The sequence below is a fragment of the Prorops nasuta genome, unplaced genomic scaffold, assembly GCF_024137725.1.
Source record: "Prorops nasuta isolate Cenicafe-Biocafe unplaced genomic scaffold, Cenicafe_Pnas_1.2 PNAS00015, whole genome shotgun sequence".
NCBI classification, from domain to species: Eukaryota; Metazoa; Arthropoda; class Insecta; order Hymenoptera; family Bethylidae; genus Prorops; species Prorops nasuta.
Window position 1 is genome coordinate 1371399 of NW_027116812.1, and position 14992 is coordinate 1386390.

Genomic DNA, 14992 nt, shown 5'->3' on the forward strand with positions numbered 1-14992 from the left:
AAAAGTTCTTGAAAGTTTGGTGGGGGGAGAGAATCAGGGAAACATTTATATGACTGAGAAGTATATAGTGGGAACTGGGAAGGTTTCAGTTTGAACCGTTTAAGGTGGTTCATGCGCGACTCTCTAGTCATATAGAGTTATAAGTAGTTACAAAATTGAAAATAATACTTTACTTATTCTGGTTGTGATAGAAAATTAATTTGTAAAAAATTAATAATTTAAGTGTTATTTTTATTAATCTTTTTGAAACAATTATATTAAAAGAAATACACATATGTATGACTTGAGGAGTTACCACATTTCCATGCAGAATATAGACAAATAAGAGATTTTTAAATTTCTTAGTAATAATAATAGGCGATTATTATCGGTAATGTACATATTTTCGGTTATTAAAAAATTGCTTATAATTTAAAATATATTACTACAGTTTTTTATTGCTTTGTGAAGTCATTGCAATACGGGACATCGTAAATTTCTTCAGAATGTGTTGATCACCCATTAGGCTACACGTTAAAAGTGCCAATTTCAAATAATTATTTCTTACTTATATCATCGGTAACATCATTCCAAATTTTAATAGATTATCCCTCTATGCCTAAATAACGTTTCTTTAAAATTTTAAATAATACTGAAGAAATTTTATTTACGTAGGAACCACCTTAAAACCTACGAGGGGCCAGCCCAGCTACCAGCAGTCACCACTCACCAGTGGCTACGAATTTACTTTGATTTACACTACACCACTCTACAGTACTCTACACTGCTTCACACACTGACTAATGTGTGTGTGTACTGTGTAACTGCAGGTATAGCTATTGTGTTTGTGTGCAATTCAGTCAAAGTTTGCTGCTTCAGTTCAGTTCAGTCTTCCTTCAGTCCGTTCAGTCATTCAGTGACAAAATGGCGAACTTGGCAACGCTGGCTGAAAGATAATACTATTATACAAAATTTTACAATGTCGAGTTTAAGACAAACTCCTTTAACGTGCAGTGGTCACACCAGACCAGTGGTACATCTTGCATTTTCCGACGTAACTGAATCCGGCTACTATTTAATCTCAGCGTGCAAAGGTAATTTGTTGATAAACATTTTGAGGTGTAATCTTGATACGCTATTAATTTTTCTTGTAACTTGTTTATTGTTTGTAATTATTCCACATCTTTCTTGATCACGATCAATTCTGGTTTGCCTTGGTCCAGTTCCTTCCGAGCCTTCTCAAGGTTTCCCCCCCGAGTCGTTTGGAGGTTAGACTCGGTAAATGTCATTTTAATTGGTCTAATTGTTATCTCCAGAATATATTCCTCTTTCCAAGTTTTCTTTCCGTATTTTCCTATTTGCAAATTTATTTTTACAGCGACTTCTAAAATCAGTTATTTAAAAAAAAAATGGAGTTTTATGTATTAATTTTTCTTTTTCCTTATGTTTAATTTTATTTCAGATGGAAAGCCAATGCTTAGGCAAGGGGACACTGGTGATTGGATTGGCACATTTGAAGGGCATAAAGGTGCTGTTTGGGGAGTAGCACTGAATCCCCAAGCAACAAGAGCTGCAACAGGTGCAGCTGATTTTAATGCTAAAGTTTGGGATGCTATAAAAGGGGAAGAGGTACAGTCCTTCCAACACAATCATATAGTGAAGGCTGTAAACTTTAGTACCGATTCTAATTATCTATGCACTGGTTCTAATGAAAAAATTGTAAGAATCTACGATCTTAATAAGCCTGAAGCTGCACCGCAGGTAAATTACACATGAATATATTTTATTTACAGTTAATGTTAGATTGTTATTAATGCTAGAGTTTTGTAGATATTTTCTGGACATTCCAGTGGAATCAGGCATGTTACATTCTTCAATAATGATACGTGTTTGGTCACTTGTTCTGATGATAAAACACTTCGGGTGTGGGATAAAAATAGTGGTCAAGAGACAAGAAGGCTAGATTTTCCTGCTATTCCTAATTCAATGGAAGTATCTAAAGATGGCAATATTATCACTACTACTCATGCAAATATTGTTACATTTTGGAATAGTAATGAGTAGGTATTATGCAATAGCTTTACTATTTGAATACACATTATTTATAAATTATGCCTCTTATATGTCAACAGTCTAACAAAGATTCGAGAGTTCATTGTACCAACACAAGCTAATAGTGCCAGCTTACACCCGAATTGTAGCATTTTTGTTTGTGGAGGAGAAGACTTGAAAGTGTACAAATTTGATTATAGTACTGGAAATGAAATTGGTAAGAAGCTGTTTGCTGACAAGACAGAAATTGATCAATCTTATACTAATTGTTATTTTGTATGTTTAGAGTCTTTTAAAGGTCATTTTGGGCCAGTACATTGCGTACGCTTTTCACCAGATGGTGAGTTATATGCCAGTGGCTCTGAGGATGGTACTCTCAGGCTGTGGCAGACAACAGTTGGAAAAACGTATGGACTATGGCGCTGTACAGAACAAACAACTGTTGGTCCACAAGAAAATTCTCCTGTAGTAAACAATAAACAAGAAGTTCCTGCTAGCTAAGCCAAGAATGTGATCCAAGGAAGGAATTTATAAACGAAAAGTGCTCGCGTAACGTGTAAACGAGGTTTTAGCGAAAGGCTAAGAAAACTAAAAAAATATGAGAGGAGTTGCTCAGTTTTACAAAATAAACCACACTCTTTAGTATTGTAAATCTTAGCATCAACGATTTTCCAAATCACCAAAATATCCCATGTTTGTCTACAGCATATAAACACATTACATTTTTTCTCAAACAGATATGAACTAAGGAGTGGACCAAGTTTTTTTATGCAATCTTGGAATTGTCAATTGTAAAAATAGAAGAATAATATTATTCTTCGATGTTAATGATGGTTAGAGGAGATCTAGATTTTTAAAGGGAAGGATAATGAAATGACAGTTTTCGAAAAAATAATTTTTTTTTTATATTAGTTCTACAAAAAATATTTATATACCTAATAATAAAGAAATAAAATAATAACCCATGTCACTGACCAGTTTGGCCACAATTCAGCGACTTTTACTTTTTATTGGTTAGAAATTGTTAACTTATTAAGCCTGTATCCGCGTAATGTCTTCCTATAACTAAATATAATACAGTTACATTTTTCTTTTAAAATATTTCGGTTTCTTACGCGCAAATCGCTTTCTCATTATCAACAATTGTATATAGAATACAAAGAGCACGTGGATACGTGAAGAAACAAAGGAAATCTTTTAGTTTTAGGGACGAATACTTTGTTTACCTCATGGTGAACTTGATGTTTACTAGCGTTACAAGTGGTTACAAGTGAAAAAATTTGCCTGTCCGAAATATTCATTGATAACAATACGCCTATAGAGTTATAGCATAGTGCCTGTTTCAGGAACCTTACTCGTTTGGAAAGAACTTGCTCGTTTTATCTGTACTTTCTGCACATTCATTATTTTTGATTTTACTCTTTGTATAGATAAATACCCTACATGTGCAAATAGAATAAATAAAATCAACGAATCATAGTTTTGCATAACATGAAAAGCATAGCAATTTTATTGAATGTTACTAAAAGCTGCTGTTGTTAAATTCCAGGCGCCCATTATTATTATTTACGAATTTATAAGCACTTTTATTTCAAGTTTCTTGATAATATGCGCGTCTTGCTTGGGATATATAGTTTTTTATGTTTATATGTATTTATATTTCGTTTAATTAAATATTAAACGTGTGATTGTGGGTAGTTAAAAGAAAATGTTACTTATAATGCACAGTAGAGGTTATTGAACCAAACTGATGGAAATTAGCGCTTTTAAGGTGTTATTAAATGTGACCGACAGTTGGAATGATATGTTTCACGTTAAAAAAAACTGATTGTAAACTGAGGGAAATTAATTCATATTTAGCGCGGTGTAGTTTAAGATGTCAATTTTCATGTTGAAGTAAGTAGAAAGTGAAGATAGCCACACCAGTCACACCACACACGAATCAGTTTTGCGCAGACGCGCAGCACTACTACACATGTCACTATGTCGGATGAACCACGAGCTTTTGGACCCCCTTCCCCTTTTGCTTGCTTTTCAAGTGACAACTGACAACCGTATTTTGCACGACTCGGAACCAAGCTATGCACATGAAACCAATTTATGTATGTAGAATATATTAAAAACCGAACAAAACAATAATTTTCAAATCGTCCTAATCGATTTATGGGTCCCTCTGGCACACAGATATATCTATGCTAATTAATTGTCAATTTAATGAAGTCAAATTTTTCATATCCTTCTTGAATCGTAGGAAATTAGGCTCTCTAAATTAGGATGTCATAAAGCTAAGTTATGTTTATTACGGACTAAAAATATTGAAATATGATAAAAATAGTAATAAAGATTAGTAAGAAGATAAATGGTTTGAAACTCGCGGACTAATGAATAATCGACTGTATGTATGTATATATATACTATATATATAGCAAAGAAATAATTGTTAAGAAAATGAAAAGAATAGTTTTGATTTCATTTGATTATACAAGCAGATTGATATTACTTTTAATTGAATTATTATCACATAGCTTCGAGCTACTACCACTACTATGCGAGATTTAAATGTTTGGGAAGAAATAGTAATTGTTAACAAGTATTCCACAATTTATCGGAAATTTCCAAATACACTCATTCGACTAAGTGAATATTTTACTCATTTTTTCATATTAATTTTATTGACTATAGAAATAATTATAAATTGAATATTTTAGGTTTCGCACGATGAGCGCAACATATGTGTTCAGTCGAATGGGAATAAAAATGTCAGAGGTACATAGTTATAGGTGGTGGGGAATTGAGTAGCGAAAAATACCGAATATGCACGAGGACAGACCGAGCGCCGAGCTCGGTGTTAGTCAGTTGATCCTCTTACTTGAAATCGTTTGCTTGAAAGCTTTGGAGTTATTAATTTCCTTCGCACAAAACGACAGTAACTTCGTCTATTCGTATAGTAATTTGTACGTACTCGGTAGTTACGTAGATTAGGCAACATTCTCATATTACTTGTTGGTTTAACCCTTCATGGAAGACAACTTTTTTTCAATACAAAACAAAAGTAGACGGTACTTTAACGAGAATCAATTCTTTGGGTTTTGGCGCGAGTGAGTCCGTCAACACATTTTTATCACAACATTAAAGCTGAAAGGCCTGGAAGCAGTGTTGCCAAGTGTAGTAGTATGAGTTTACTACCGTAGATATATCCAAATGGATACTACGCTACAATTTCTGTTATACTAAAGATGAAGGTATGAAAGAAGGGGTACCTGAGTACCTGATTGCCTGATAGCCTGTCAAAGTAGTTTTGTATTTTAAAAGTGGCGCTCTTATGGTCATAATGTAGCAATACAGCGGTTTTTTCAGATAATGTTCACCATAACGTCCACAATCGGGAATCCAGTCTGCAACTACACGGTCAGTAAGTGTTGCGCGCGATTTTCTCGGCTACTCGACGCTATGTCTACCCATTAAATCTAAGGTATATAATTAAACTATTATGGAATTCTAAAACTTCAAATGTGACTCTTTCTCGAAAATGAAAAATTGTTGGAAGAAGAGTTAAGATAGAATAATTAATAATATATGAAAAGGTATCTTGAATTCAGTCGGTCGGCGTAATTATTATATATTTATTGTCATTTATATAAATTATCTTTTTTACAATGTAGCACTAATTGATAGATTGGAAAATAATTTATTAACGTTGAGAATCAATATTCAGTTTATTTTTATGCAGATTTATTAAGATTTTGGTGCAATTTAATAATTGTTCAACAGTATATAAATTTTGGGCGCATAAGTTTATTCGTGCATGTGTTGCGTGTGTGTAAGAAGGGGAGTGAAAACGAGAGGTCCGACCCGACTGAATATCCCATCTCTCTCACTTCTCCTATCCAAAATCTAAACTCTCCCCACTTATCCCCAAACGCGCGCGCATAAAAGTCACATTCATGCAGCTTGACGAGCTTGGCTGTAAGAGCTAGTTCTACTTCTCTCCGTTTCGTCTTCTAGCGCTCACATCAAAAATCTTATTTTACAGGAGTGGGTCGTGGAAGAAGAAGCGAATTTAGTCTAGGTATAGCCGTGAGCAATCTCCCGTGTAGTATAATTCAAAATGGCGGACTTGGCAACGCTGTAGTCGCCCCATCATCCGTGCTACTTTTCTTCTTCTTCCTCCTCCTGTTCCTGGCCCTACCGACCCTGGAGAATGGAGCTACGCGTTGGCAATAAATACCGCCTCGGACGGAAAATCGGCAGCGGTTCCTTTGGTGATATTTACTTAGGTAACCTACCTGTAACCTATTTCTTTTCTTAGAAACACTACAAATCACAATTTATAGATTCTACCAGAAATATTTTTTAGTTCAACCTGACCAATTTACTCAATGATTCACCAATTTCTTTTGGTTAATATTCTTTATAATTTGTAGGTACCAATATTTCCACGGGGGAAGAAGTTGCCATCAAGCTAGAATGCATAAAGACTAGGCATCCACAACTGCATATCGAGTCCAAGTTTTATAAAATGATGCAGGGAGGAGGTGAGTTAGTGATTCGGCATAAAAGCTGTTTCAACTAATAGTCTGACTGATCATATGCTGCTTTGGAAATGTCACATTTGTTATGTTCTCGTCTTACTCTTGGCTCCTGTCTATTTATACCATTTGCTTTGTATTCCTTTGTTCCTTGATAAAATATTCTTTGCACATAACTTTAGCTATTATTTTGTTAGGAAGTAGTATTCTCTGTGTTGTCTACTTTGTTTATTTTCATTGTAAAGATAAGCTATTTTTAGTTATGTCGATAAGAATATTTGCTTACATAAATTTTTTTTTCTTTCAGTTGGCATTCCTACGATAAAGTGGTGTGGCTCAGAAGGTGACTATAACGTTATGGTCATGGAACTGCTTGGCCCTTCTTTAGAAGATCTATTTAATTTTTGTTCGAGAAGGTTTACTCTCAAAACTGTTTTATTGCTTGCTGATCAAATGGTAAATAGAAGTAACCTTAAATAAATTTTAGTCAAAGATATCAATGAAGTAATATAATTGTAATTCTTGCAATTTCTTTATAGATTTGTAGGACAGATTACATTCATAGTCGCAGTTTTATCCATCGTGATATCAAACCTGATAATTTCTTGATGGGACTAGGAAAGAAAGGAAATCTTGTTTATATCATAGACTTTGGTTTGGCAAAGAAATACCGTGATGGTCGTACACACAAGCACATACCTTATCGAGAAAACAAAAATTTAACTGGTACAGCTAGGTGAGTTTTTTTAAATTAAATTCAGTATATATACAATATTTATAAAACTTTTTAAAACATATTTTATCTTGCAATACTAGATATGCAAGTATAAACACACATTTGGGCAATGAACAGTCACGGAGAGACGATCTCGAATCCTTAGGTTATGTACTCATGTACTTCAATAGAGGCAGCTTACCTTGGCAAGGATTAAAAGCAGCGACGAAAAGGCAAAAATACGAACGTATTTCGGAAAAGAAAATGTCCACACCAGTTGAAGAGCTTTGTAAAGGTTATCCAGGTAAATCTCTCAAATTTTTCATTTACTGCAATGATAAAGTAACAGCAATTAATAAACTGTATCCAATACTCTTTTGCATGGCAACAGTTGAATTCATAACCTACCTAAGGTATTGTCGAGAATTACGATTCGAAGAGAAGCCAGACTATTCGTATCTCCGTCAACTATTCCGTACCTTGTTCCACGATCAAGGCTTTACCTATGATTACGTATTTGATTGGAATATGCTGAAGTTTGGAAACGCTCGACAACCTGCCTTACCATCTACGCAACAGACACCAATCAATCCTCAAACAACAAACGCTGCGATACCTTCGGGAACCGGGAACGATCAGGAGCATCGATCAAGGTAAGGTCAATCTTTAAGAGTTTATTGGAAAAATCCAATAAAGACTCAGATTTAATAAGATTGATCAATCCATAGGCCCTACACGAGGCAGTGTTTGGCAATCGCGTCTGTCGCGACAGTGGGCCCAACGGTAGGAACTTCCTCGAATCTCCGAAGCATTCGACAGCGGCGCGACACGGACGCCCGCGGCGACCAGGACAATCAGGATAAAAATGATCTCCAAGGTAAAATACAATTCTACCAAGAATTCTGCGCTAAGCAGCAGCAGGTTATAGCTGAAACGAAGTCAGCGGCGCAGGTTGTGGGCGGGCAATCGCAGATCGCTGCTGCAGGTAGTGGCGAGGCTTCCAGGGTGAATACATGTCAGTTCAGTACATTCAAGTCGTCGACTGGTAGATTATTACCGGACGCTGTGGCGTTAGAGCTGGCGAGTCTTAGCCTGGGACATCACGAGCTTGGTCATAATCGCGTCGAGTTAAGCTCCCCGGAAGTGACGAGCAGCTACTTTCAGTCACTTCCGGTAGAGAGGAAAGCGTTCGATCAGAGGAATGCCAGCGCAGATTCAATCGCTGGCGCACGGCAACTCGACAAGCAAAGCTACTTTTTTTGTGAGCATTTTACAGAGCGGAAGATGATGATCCTGGAGCGTGGTAGGATGTTCGAGGAGCTCGGCGCTAGTAAATACGTGCAGTCACGAGACGTCGTCGATGGTAACTCGCAAACGGCTTCCGGTGGATCCATCAATTGCTTCGGTGGAGCCCAGGACAAGGAAAATCCTCGTTCGCAGCGATTGGCCTGCGCCCTGCAGCGTGGATCGAGGAGCATCGAGTTTCTCGAAAAAGAGGGCGAGATCTTCAAGAAAGGCAGCACCGAGCTGTTGCAGGAGGCTTTTGCCAACAGCAAGAAGAAGAGCTTCTCCTTTAGGACAAAGGGCAAGATTCATCGAAGCTTGGAGTCCCTCGGACAGTGCACCGAACTTCCGGTGACCGATGCCAAAAGTTTGGAGCTTCTTCCTCAGGAACGACCCAAAGGCTTCTTTCACGCGAAGCAGAGGAGCCTGGATTCGTCGCAAAAATCGAAAAAGTCCACCAAATCCTCTACTGCCAAGCCTAGGAAGCGGCCAGGTTTTTTTCAGAGAGTTGGAAGAAGCCTTCATTTTTTACCCAGGGAGAACGAGAAGTGGCAGGATCTCTCGAAGAGAGAGGACCACCAGACCCACGACTATCCTCAGACTGATCAGGAAAAGTGCGAGTATTTTTTGCAGAAGCAACGAAACGATATTGATTTTTTTGAGTACACTAAAGATCCGCCAGTGCAAACGGATTTAGCCTTTTTGCGGAAACAGCAACGAACAAGCGAGGATTGCCCCGTAAACGAGAGGAGCAAACCAAAGGAGGATCTTTCGGTATTCTTCAATCCGAGTATCTTGTTCGACACTATTAACGTTCCACCATTAACGCAAGAGGGGAACGTCGAGGGCTTTGATACGAAAAGCAAGTCTACCAGTGGCGAGGATAAGACTGAAAATACTGAATTACTGCTGCAGGGCAGAGCGTGGAAACCCCACAGCACCTCCACTCAAGAAACCATTAGTGGGAATAAAGACAGCCTGGAAATTGGTTATTCCATAAGTCAGCTGGGCAGGCTGTATTTGCAGAATTTACAAAGTGCTGGTCATGGCGAGGGTCTGCGTGGACCGGAAGTCGTTGGAACCGAGAAGAAGGAATGTTACAAGGATTGGATAGCTAGGGGTGACCTAGATAATCACAGTTTGAATTCTAGCGACAGATTGGGTCGCAAACCTCAAGGCAACCTCGATATTCTCAAAGGAATCCTACTGGATATCTTCGTCTGTATTTGTATCTGAGCAGGCTGCTCCTATTTTACTAGCCGAGATCCTCGATCATTCGTTCCTCGCTTTTTAATTCGCCAGAGCTTGTACCATGTTCCAAGTAACGATATATCGCTGCCAAATAATACTCTTACCAATTTTATACGGGTTAACTGTACACTGTCCTTCCGAACTGCCTTAAGCACGGGATAAAACTGCTTTTAACATCCGTTTCCACCAACGTAGCTGAAAAACTGAACGAGCTGTTCTGGGCTGATTCCACCAGCTCGGTTTAACAATTGAACAGAGTTCTCATAGTCGTTGCACCAATTTTAATAACGAATTGGTATTTAAAACTCTATTCAATTTTCAAGTCGACTTGGTGGAAAACCGACTCCAAAGTATCAGTGTATTATCGATGTACGACCGATTCTGCCATTACCCGTTTATTATGATTAGCGAATTTAAATTCTAAGTCTCTTCCAATGTTTACACTGGCAACAGTGGGATTGTTGGTCTCTATTGTAATTATTACCACACCAGCAAAGCCAACTTGTCTACATGCACCTATAGCTTTACAAGTATAAATTCGCACAAATGTGTATAGATACATTAGTAAACTTTGGAAGTTATTTTATATAATATTCAAAACTCTACTGTTCTCGTTGTCTCATAATGAGAACAGAAACAAAATTGTTCAAATATTACTATCACGAGCGAGAGCCACGAAATCAGCTTTGTTTTCTCTTCTTCTTCTTTTTTTTTTCTAGATATTCAGTTATGTAAATGTTCATATACCAAACCATATTAGATAACGTGAACCAAGTATCTATTCGTCTGTATATAATATGATTAATACTCAACACGGACTGCTATCAAAGATTAACTAGCAATGAGAGGAAACGAAAATGAGCCATGATGCTTCCTACGGGATTTCAATGAAGATGAACCGGGTGACGTTTGTCGGTTTTCGGTAAATAACAAAATGCCCTCTTGGCACTCACGGCTTTTAGTATCCTTTACGAGAATCGATTTTTTTTCTTTAAACAGATTTTATATATGAAATTAGAAAGGATTTTTAAAAGTCCTTATTTCAATTGACTATTTTTCTTCTAAAAACGGAAATCCGAATGTTTATCAGTATCAGAGAGCCCCAGTACAATAAATAGATGAGGGTACGACTGAAATGTTGCTGATTCATTCGCTACTTTCCTCATACGACGTATTGTTTCGACTGACCGAAAGATTATAGACTGATTATTAGCATTTACATCGTATACAATACAAGTAAATTCATACCTATTTCTCTTTAGGGAAATACGAAGCTTTCACTCTCTTTATATCATGTAATTATATATTTTTAACGAGTCTCTTGGGTGTGTTTGTGAAAAACGTTAACTATTACGTATACTATATTTTTAACACGTTTTACCCTTTTTCTACACACAACTATTTTTAATCTTAACGCCACAGCGTTACAACTATACAGATATATTTAAATATATTTAACAAAAACTCGATATACGAATTAACGAGTTTCTCGAACTTTAAATTCTTTAACTCTGACTTTTATAGTTATTTTTTTTATCGTTATTTAATCAATTGACAAACCATCGGACTGATGTTACATCGTAGAAACTTGCGTGATTCCGATACCGAAACGAAAGACATTTATTTTGCTACGCTTATGATAATCGTTTCTCAATATACTTATTATATTCTGGAATCAATTTTAAAATATACGTTCACAAGAGTTGTTCAACAAGTTGACATAAAATAATCTAATGATTATTACGCATCAATGCAAAAGCTTCTATTCTTTGCTCGTTTCTTGGTAATTTTCTTAATTTTAAAAGTATTATAATATTTTTAATGGAGTCATTAAGCTGACGAATGAAGGCAAGTGCTTTTTTTCGCAATAGCCATTTTAATAAATATATTATAGTCGTTTGAAAGATGGCTGCTTTGCACGATTAGTTGAATTTAACAATAAATTCTCGGATTTTGTTTATCGTTGTAAACTCCATGCCATAATATTTAGTTGATAAACTTATTATTGCACATGAATATTAGAAGGTTTTAAGAATTAGTGTAAAAATATTGTGATTGTACGTTGAACAAAAATATAATTATAATAATGCTTGTTATGCATCGATAAGAAGCATATAGGCTACTATATATTTTCATATATGCGATATTTTCGATATTCTTGATAAAATATTGTCCAGTGTCGTGAATATAAAATTTATAAAGAATTAGAAATGTGCATAGAGCCTTCTTTTACACGAGAAATCTAATATACCGTATTTTTGACAATATAGTTAGCCTGAAGTATACATATATTTTTGTCCTAGAGTATATAGTTATTATAATGAAAATTAAGAGTATATAGTAAAGTAGAAATCGCGAGAGAGAGCTTCTACGCTTCTCCTTCCCTTAAAGATTCTCAGGTACTGCCATTTTTTCTTTCAAAAAATTAACGATAACAGTTGATAGTAATTCTTTTGCAATGGAGTCTCTCAATCGCGTATTTGTAATCATCTTGTTTGTTTATTGGTAATAATGTTGATTATTATGACCACGATGGTGATGGTGGTGACGATTATGATGATGATAATGATAATTTTAATGATAATGATGATGCTGATGATGGAGATGATGATAAGGAAGAAAAAAGTAGCAAATAAATGTTTTTCCATTCAAGAGGACTGGTCTCTCTTTATTTATTTCACCACACGACTTGTTGGCTATCCTTGTCAAAATTTCTTCTCACTTGGCTTGAATGGAAAAACCGAAACACGCACGGTGAATGAAAATTATAAGCTTTAACAAGTTTGATTTCAAAAAATTCCTTGTATATTTATCTTCTTGGCTGGTATTTTTTCTCAATTTCACACGTCGATTCATCACTAGTTTACATTTTTGTTTATTCTCTTCCGTTTTTATCTTTTTATTCATCGTCAAGTTTTCCATTTCAATTGCCAAGCGTGAAAACAGTTCATCTTCCTAATTTCGATCAGTTGGCACAATTTTTCTTTTTCTGTGATTTTTCTTCTTTTTAACAAACCGTTGAAAAAATTGTATCAACTGGCAGAAAATCCATATATATATAAATATATATACATAAGAATACCATTGATTAATTTAGTTTCTATTCAACTCGTTCAAGCTTATCAATTATCCAAATCCGTTATTTGCAATACTCGAACTGAAATAATTTACAATTTTACCTTGATCTACGAGCTCTTTTATAATTGAAAATATTCTATTGAAAAACTAATAATTCTGAGAATATTTAGTTTCGTTTCTTTATCTCATTAAGTTCTTTTTATCACGATCACTTTCATTTGTTTCAAGTAATCTGCATTAGATTTGGGAAAATATTAAATATATAAGAATGTATCAGTAAGAATCAAATAAGAGAATCGAATGAAATTGTGGTGATATAGATTAAGAATTCCTGGCGTTCTGATAGGATCAGAAAGATTAGGTTAAGGGGAGAATTTTATTGATTGAAGTATGAGAATATTTGTGAAAATTGTTCGTAGCGGATTTGATGCATATTGTTTTTTTCTGATGCTCTTTCAGCATTGGGTGCAATTGGCCAAGAACGAAGGGTCAGCTTGCGGTTGCACCGTAGTAGAGACACAGCTGCAGCTGCAGGAGAGATCCAGCCGAAATCCAAGTGAGTTCCTACGACATTCTATCAAATAGACCACTTTTTCTTCACTTACATCGAGCACATTACAACACGATTCATCATCCACATCACGTTGAGAAACGCCTCTACGTACTGGTCGCTTCTTTAACCGGCAAAAATCTCTATTTTTCTCTATATTAAATATTTTATTATCTCTTTTCTTTGTATCTATAAATCTTTCTTTTTATTTTTTCCTATATTTTATAGATTGGCTCATTTTTATTATATTTAAATAATTTTTATTGATTTAAACAAAACAAAAAATTTCTTCATTTTCTTTATATTAAATATTTTCTTAATTTCTCTTTTTCTCTCTCTTTGCTCCTTCCTCTGTTTAAACTACTGGTTCATTTTAATTTTCTTTGAACAATTTGTTATTTACTTGAACGAGCCTGATAAAAATTTCTCTATTTTCTCTGCATTAAATATTTTACGATCTCTTTTTCTCGTATCTTTCTCTTTGCTCCTCCCTTTCTTTTACCCATTGATTCATTTTAATTTTTCTTAAACAATTTGTTATTTAAATGAGAGTAATCGCTTGTTTACCGTGTTAAAGCAGGCTGGTGCGTCATTAGAGAATCGACCTGTACTGCAGCTTTGCCTATGGTTATGCGGGTGAACTGATTAATGGTAACGCCACTATCTAAATTTGCTTCTTTCTAAATTCCTCAATTCTCAACCGATGCATGCTTATCGTCAACTGACATCCATTCCTTTCCTTTATCATGAATTCTTAACTACACTCGGCTTCTTGCTCCACTGCATGTTACATGATTCCTGTAAAATGTACAAACGTAGAATACCAACCAAAATATAACCACTAGTAGATATTTTCCTAGAAAATTAAGCAGCTGAAATATTGTAAAGGAAATATAATGTAAGCTAAAGTATAAAATAGTAAAAAATTTGAATCTCTAGGCAGACCCTAAAAACTTGCATGTGAATCTCTAAGAGTGATGTACGATGCAAGTTGGAGTCTTAAAATTGGTATGATCATCGAGTATTTCCTCTTTGTTTCGCCTGTTCATTAACAAGACAATGGGTAGTGATTACTGCTAGCAATGTTCCTTCGCATGCATTGCACGCTTTCACGAGAGTGTGGTCAGCATGCAAAGAGATCATTCATCGTATAGATCATTGGCCAAGAATCAGAATCAAGTAGAAACATGTAAGAATCATTCAACAGCATAGAAACTCCAAAGATATGCTTCATATTATCATATTGACTGTTTTCAGGTAACGGAAAGCTAAGAAAGTAATTCTAAATCTCAAAAGTAGAGAGAAGGGAGCAGACAGAGACAAAAAGAATCACACAAGGAGTTTGCTGAAATAGCCTGCATCACGTTAAAGGACATGGATTGCCTTCAAAAATTTTAATAATGACAAGAATGCATCACGAATTTTCTTTGTTTGTCAAACTAATGTCGAGCTTTCTGATAAATATATGTACATAAAGAGAGATGGTAAGAGTGAGAATTGCAAAGGTAGAAAGAGAGAGAGAGAGAGGGAGGGAGGGAGGAAGAGGGAGAGAGA

The 14992-nt window shown here is 35.6% G+C and overlaps 3 protein-coding genes across 3 annotated transcripts; all 3 read left to right on the plus strand.

The window, feature by feature from the left end:
* Positions 1–303: 303 nt before the first annotated feature.
* Positions 304–3020, plus strand: LOC136778928 (serine-threonine kinase receptor-associated protein-like). Its single transcript, XM_066736121.1, has 5 exons — positions 304–1073; positions 1442–1740; positions 1810–2039; positions 2112–2248; positions 2318–3020. Exons 1-5 carry the CDS (start codon positions 959–961, stop codon positions 2530–2532), a joined length of 996 nt encoding a protein of 331 aa, XP_066592218.1. The 5' UTR covers positions 304–958; the 3' UTR covers positions 2533–3020.
* Positions 3021–4836: 1816 nt separating this feature from the next.
* LOC136779059 (casein kinase I-like) lies at positions 4837–14926 on the plus strand. The gene is made up of 12 exons (XM_066736364.1): positions 4837–5273; positions 5389–5503; positions 6065–6308; positions 6456–6566; positions 6868–7016; positions 7100–7296; positions 7377–7579; positions 7667–7928; positions 8004–8152; positions 13348–13444; positions 14016–14089; positions 14696–14926. Exons 3-11 carry the CDS (start codon positions 6233–6235, stop codon positions 14032–14034), a joined length of 1263 nt encoding a protein of 420 aa, XP_066592461.1. The 5' UTR covers positions 4837–5273; positions 5389–5503; positions 6065–6232; the 3' UTR covers positions 14035–14089; positions 14696–14926.
* LOC136779149 (uncharacterized) lies at positions 8158–12449 on the plus strand (the record flags this gene model as incomplete). The annotated part of the gene is made up of 1 exon (XM_066736550.1): positions 8158–12449. A coding segment is annotated over one exon (1638 nt), but the record flags the coding sequence as incomplete, so codon positions are not given.
* Positions 14927–14992: the final 66 nt, after the last annotated feature.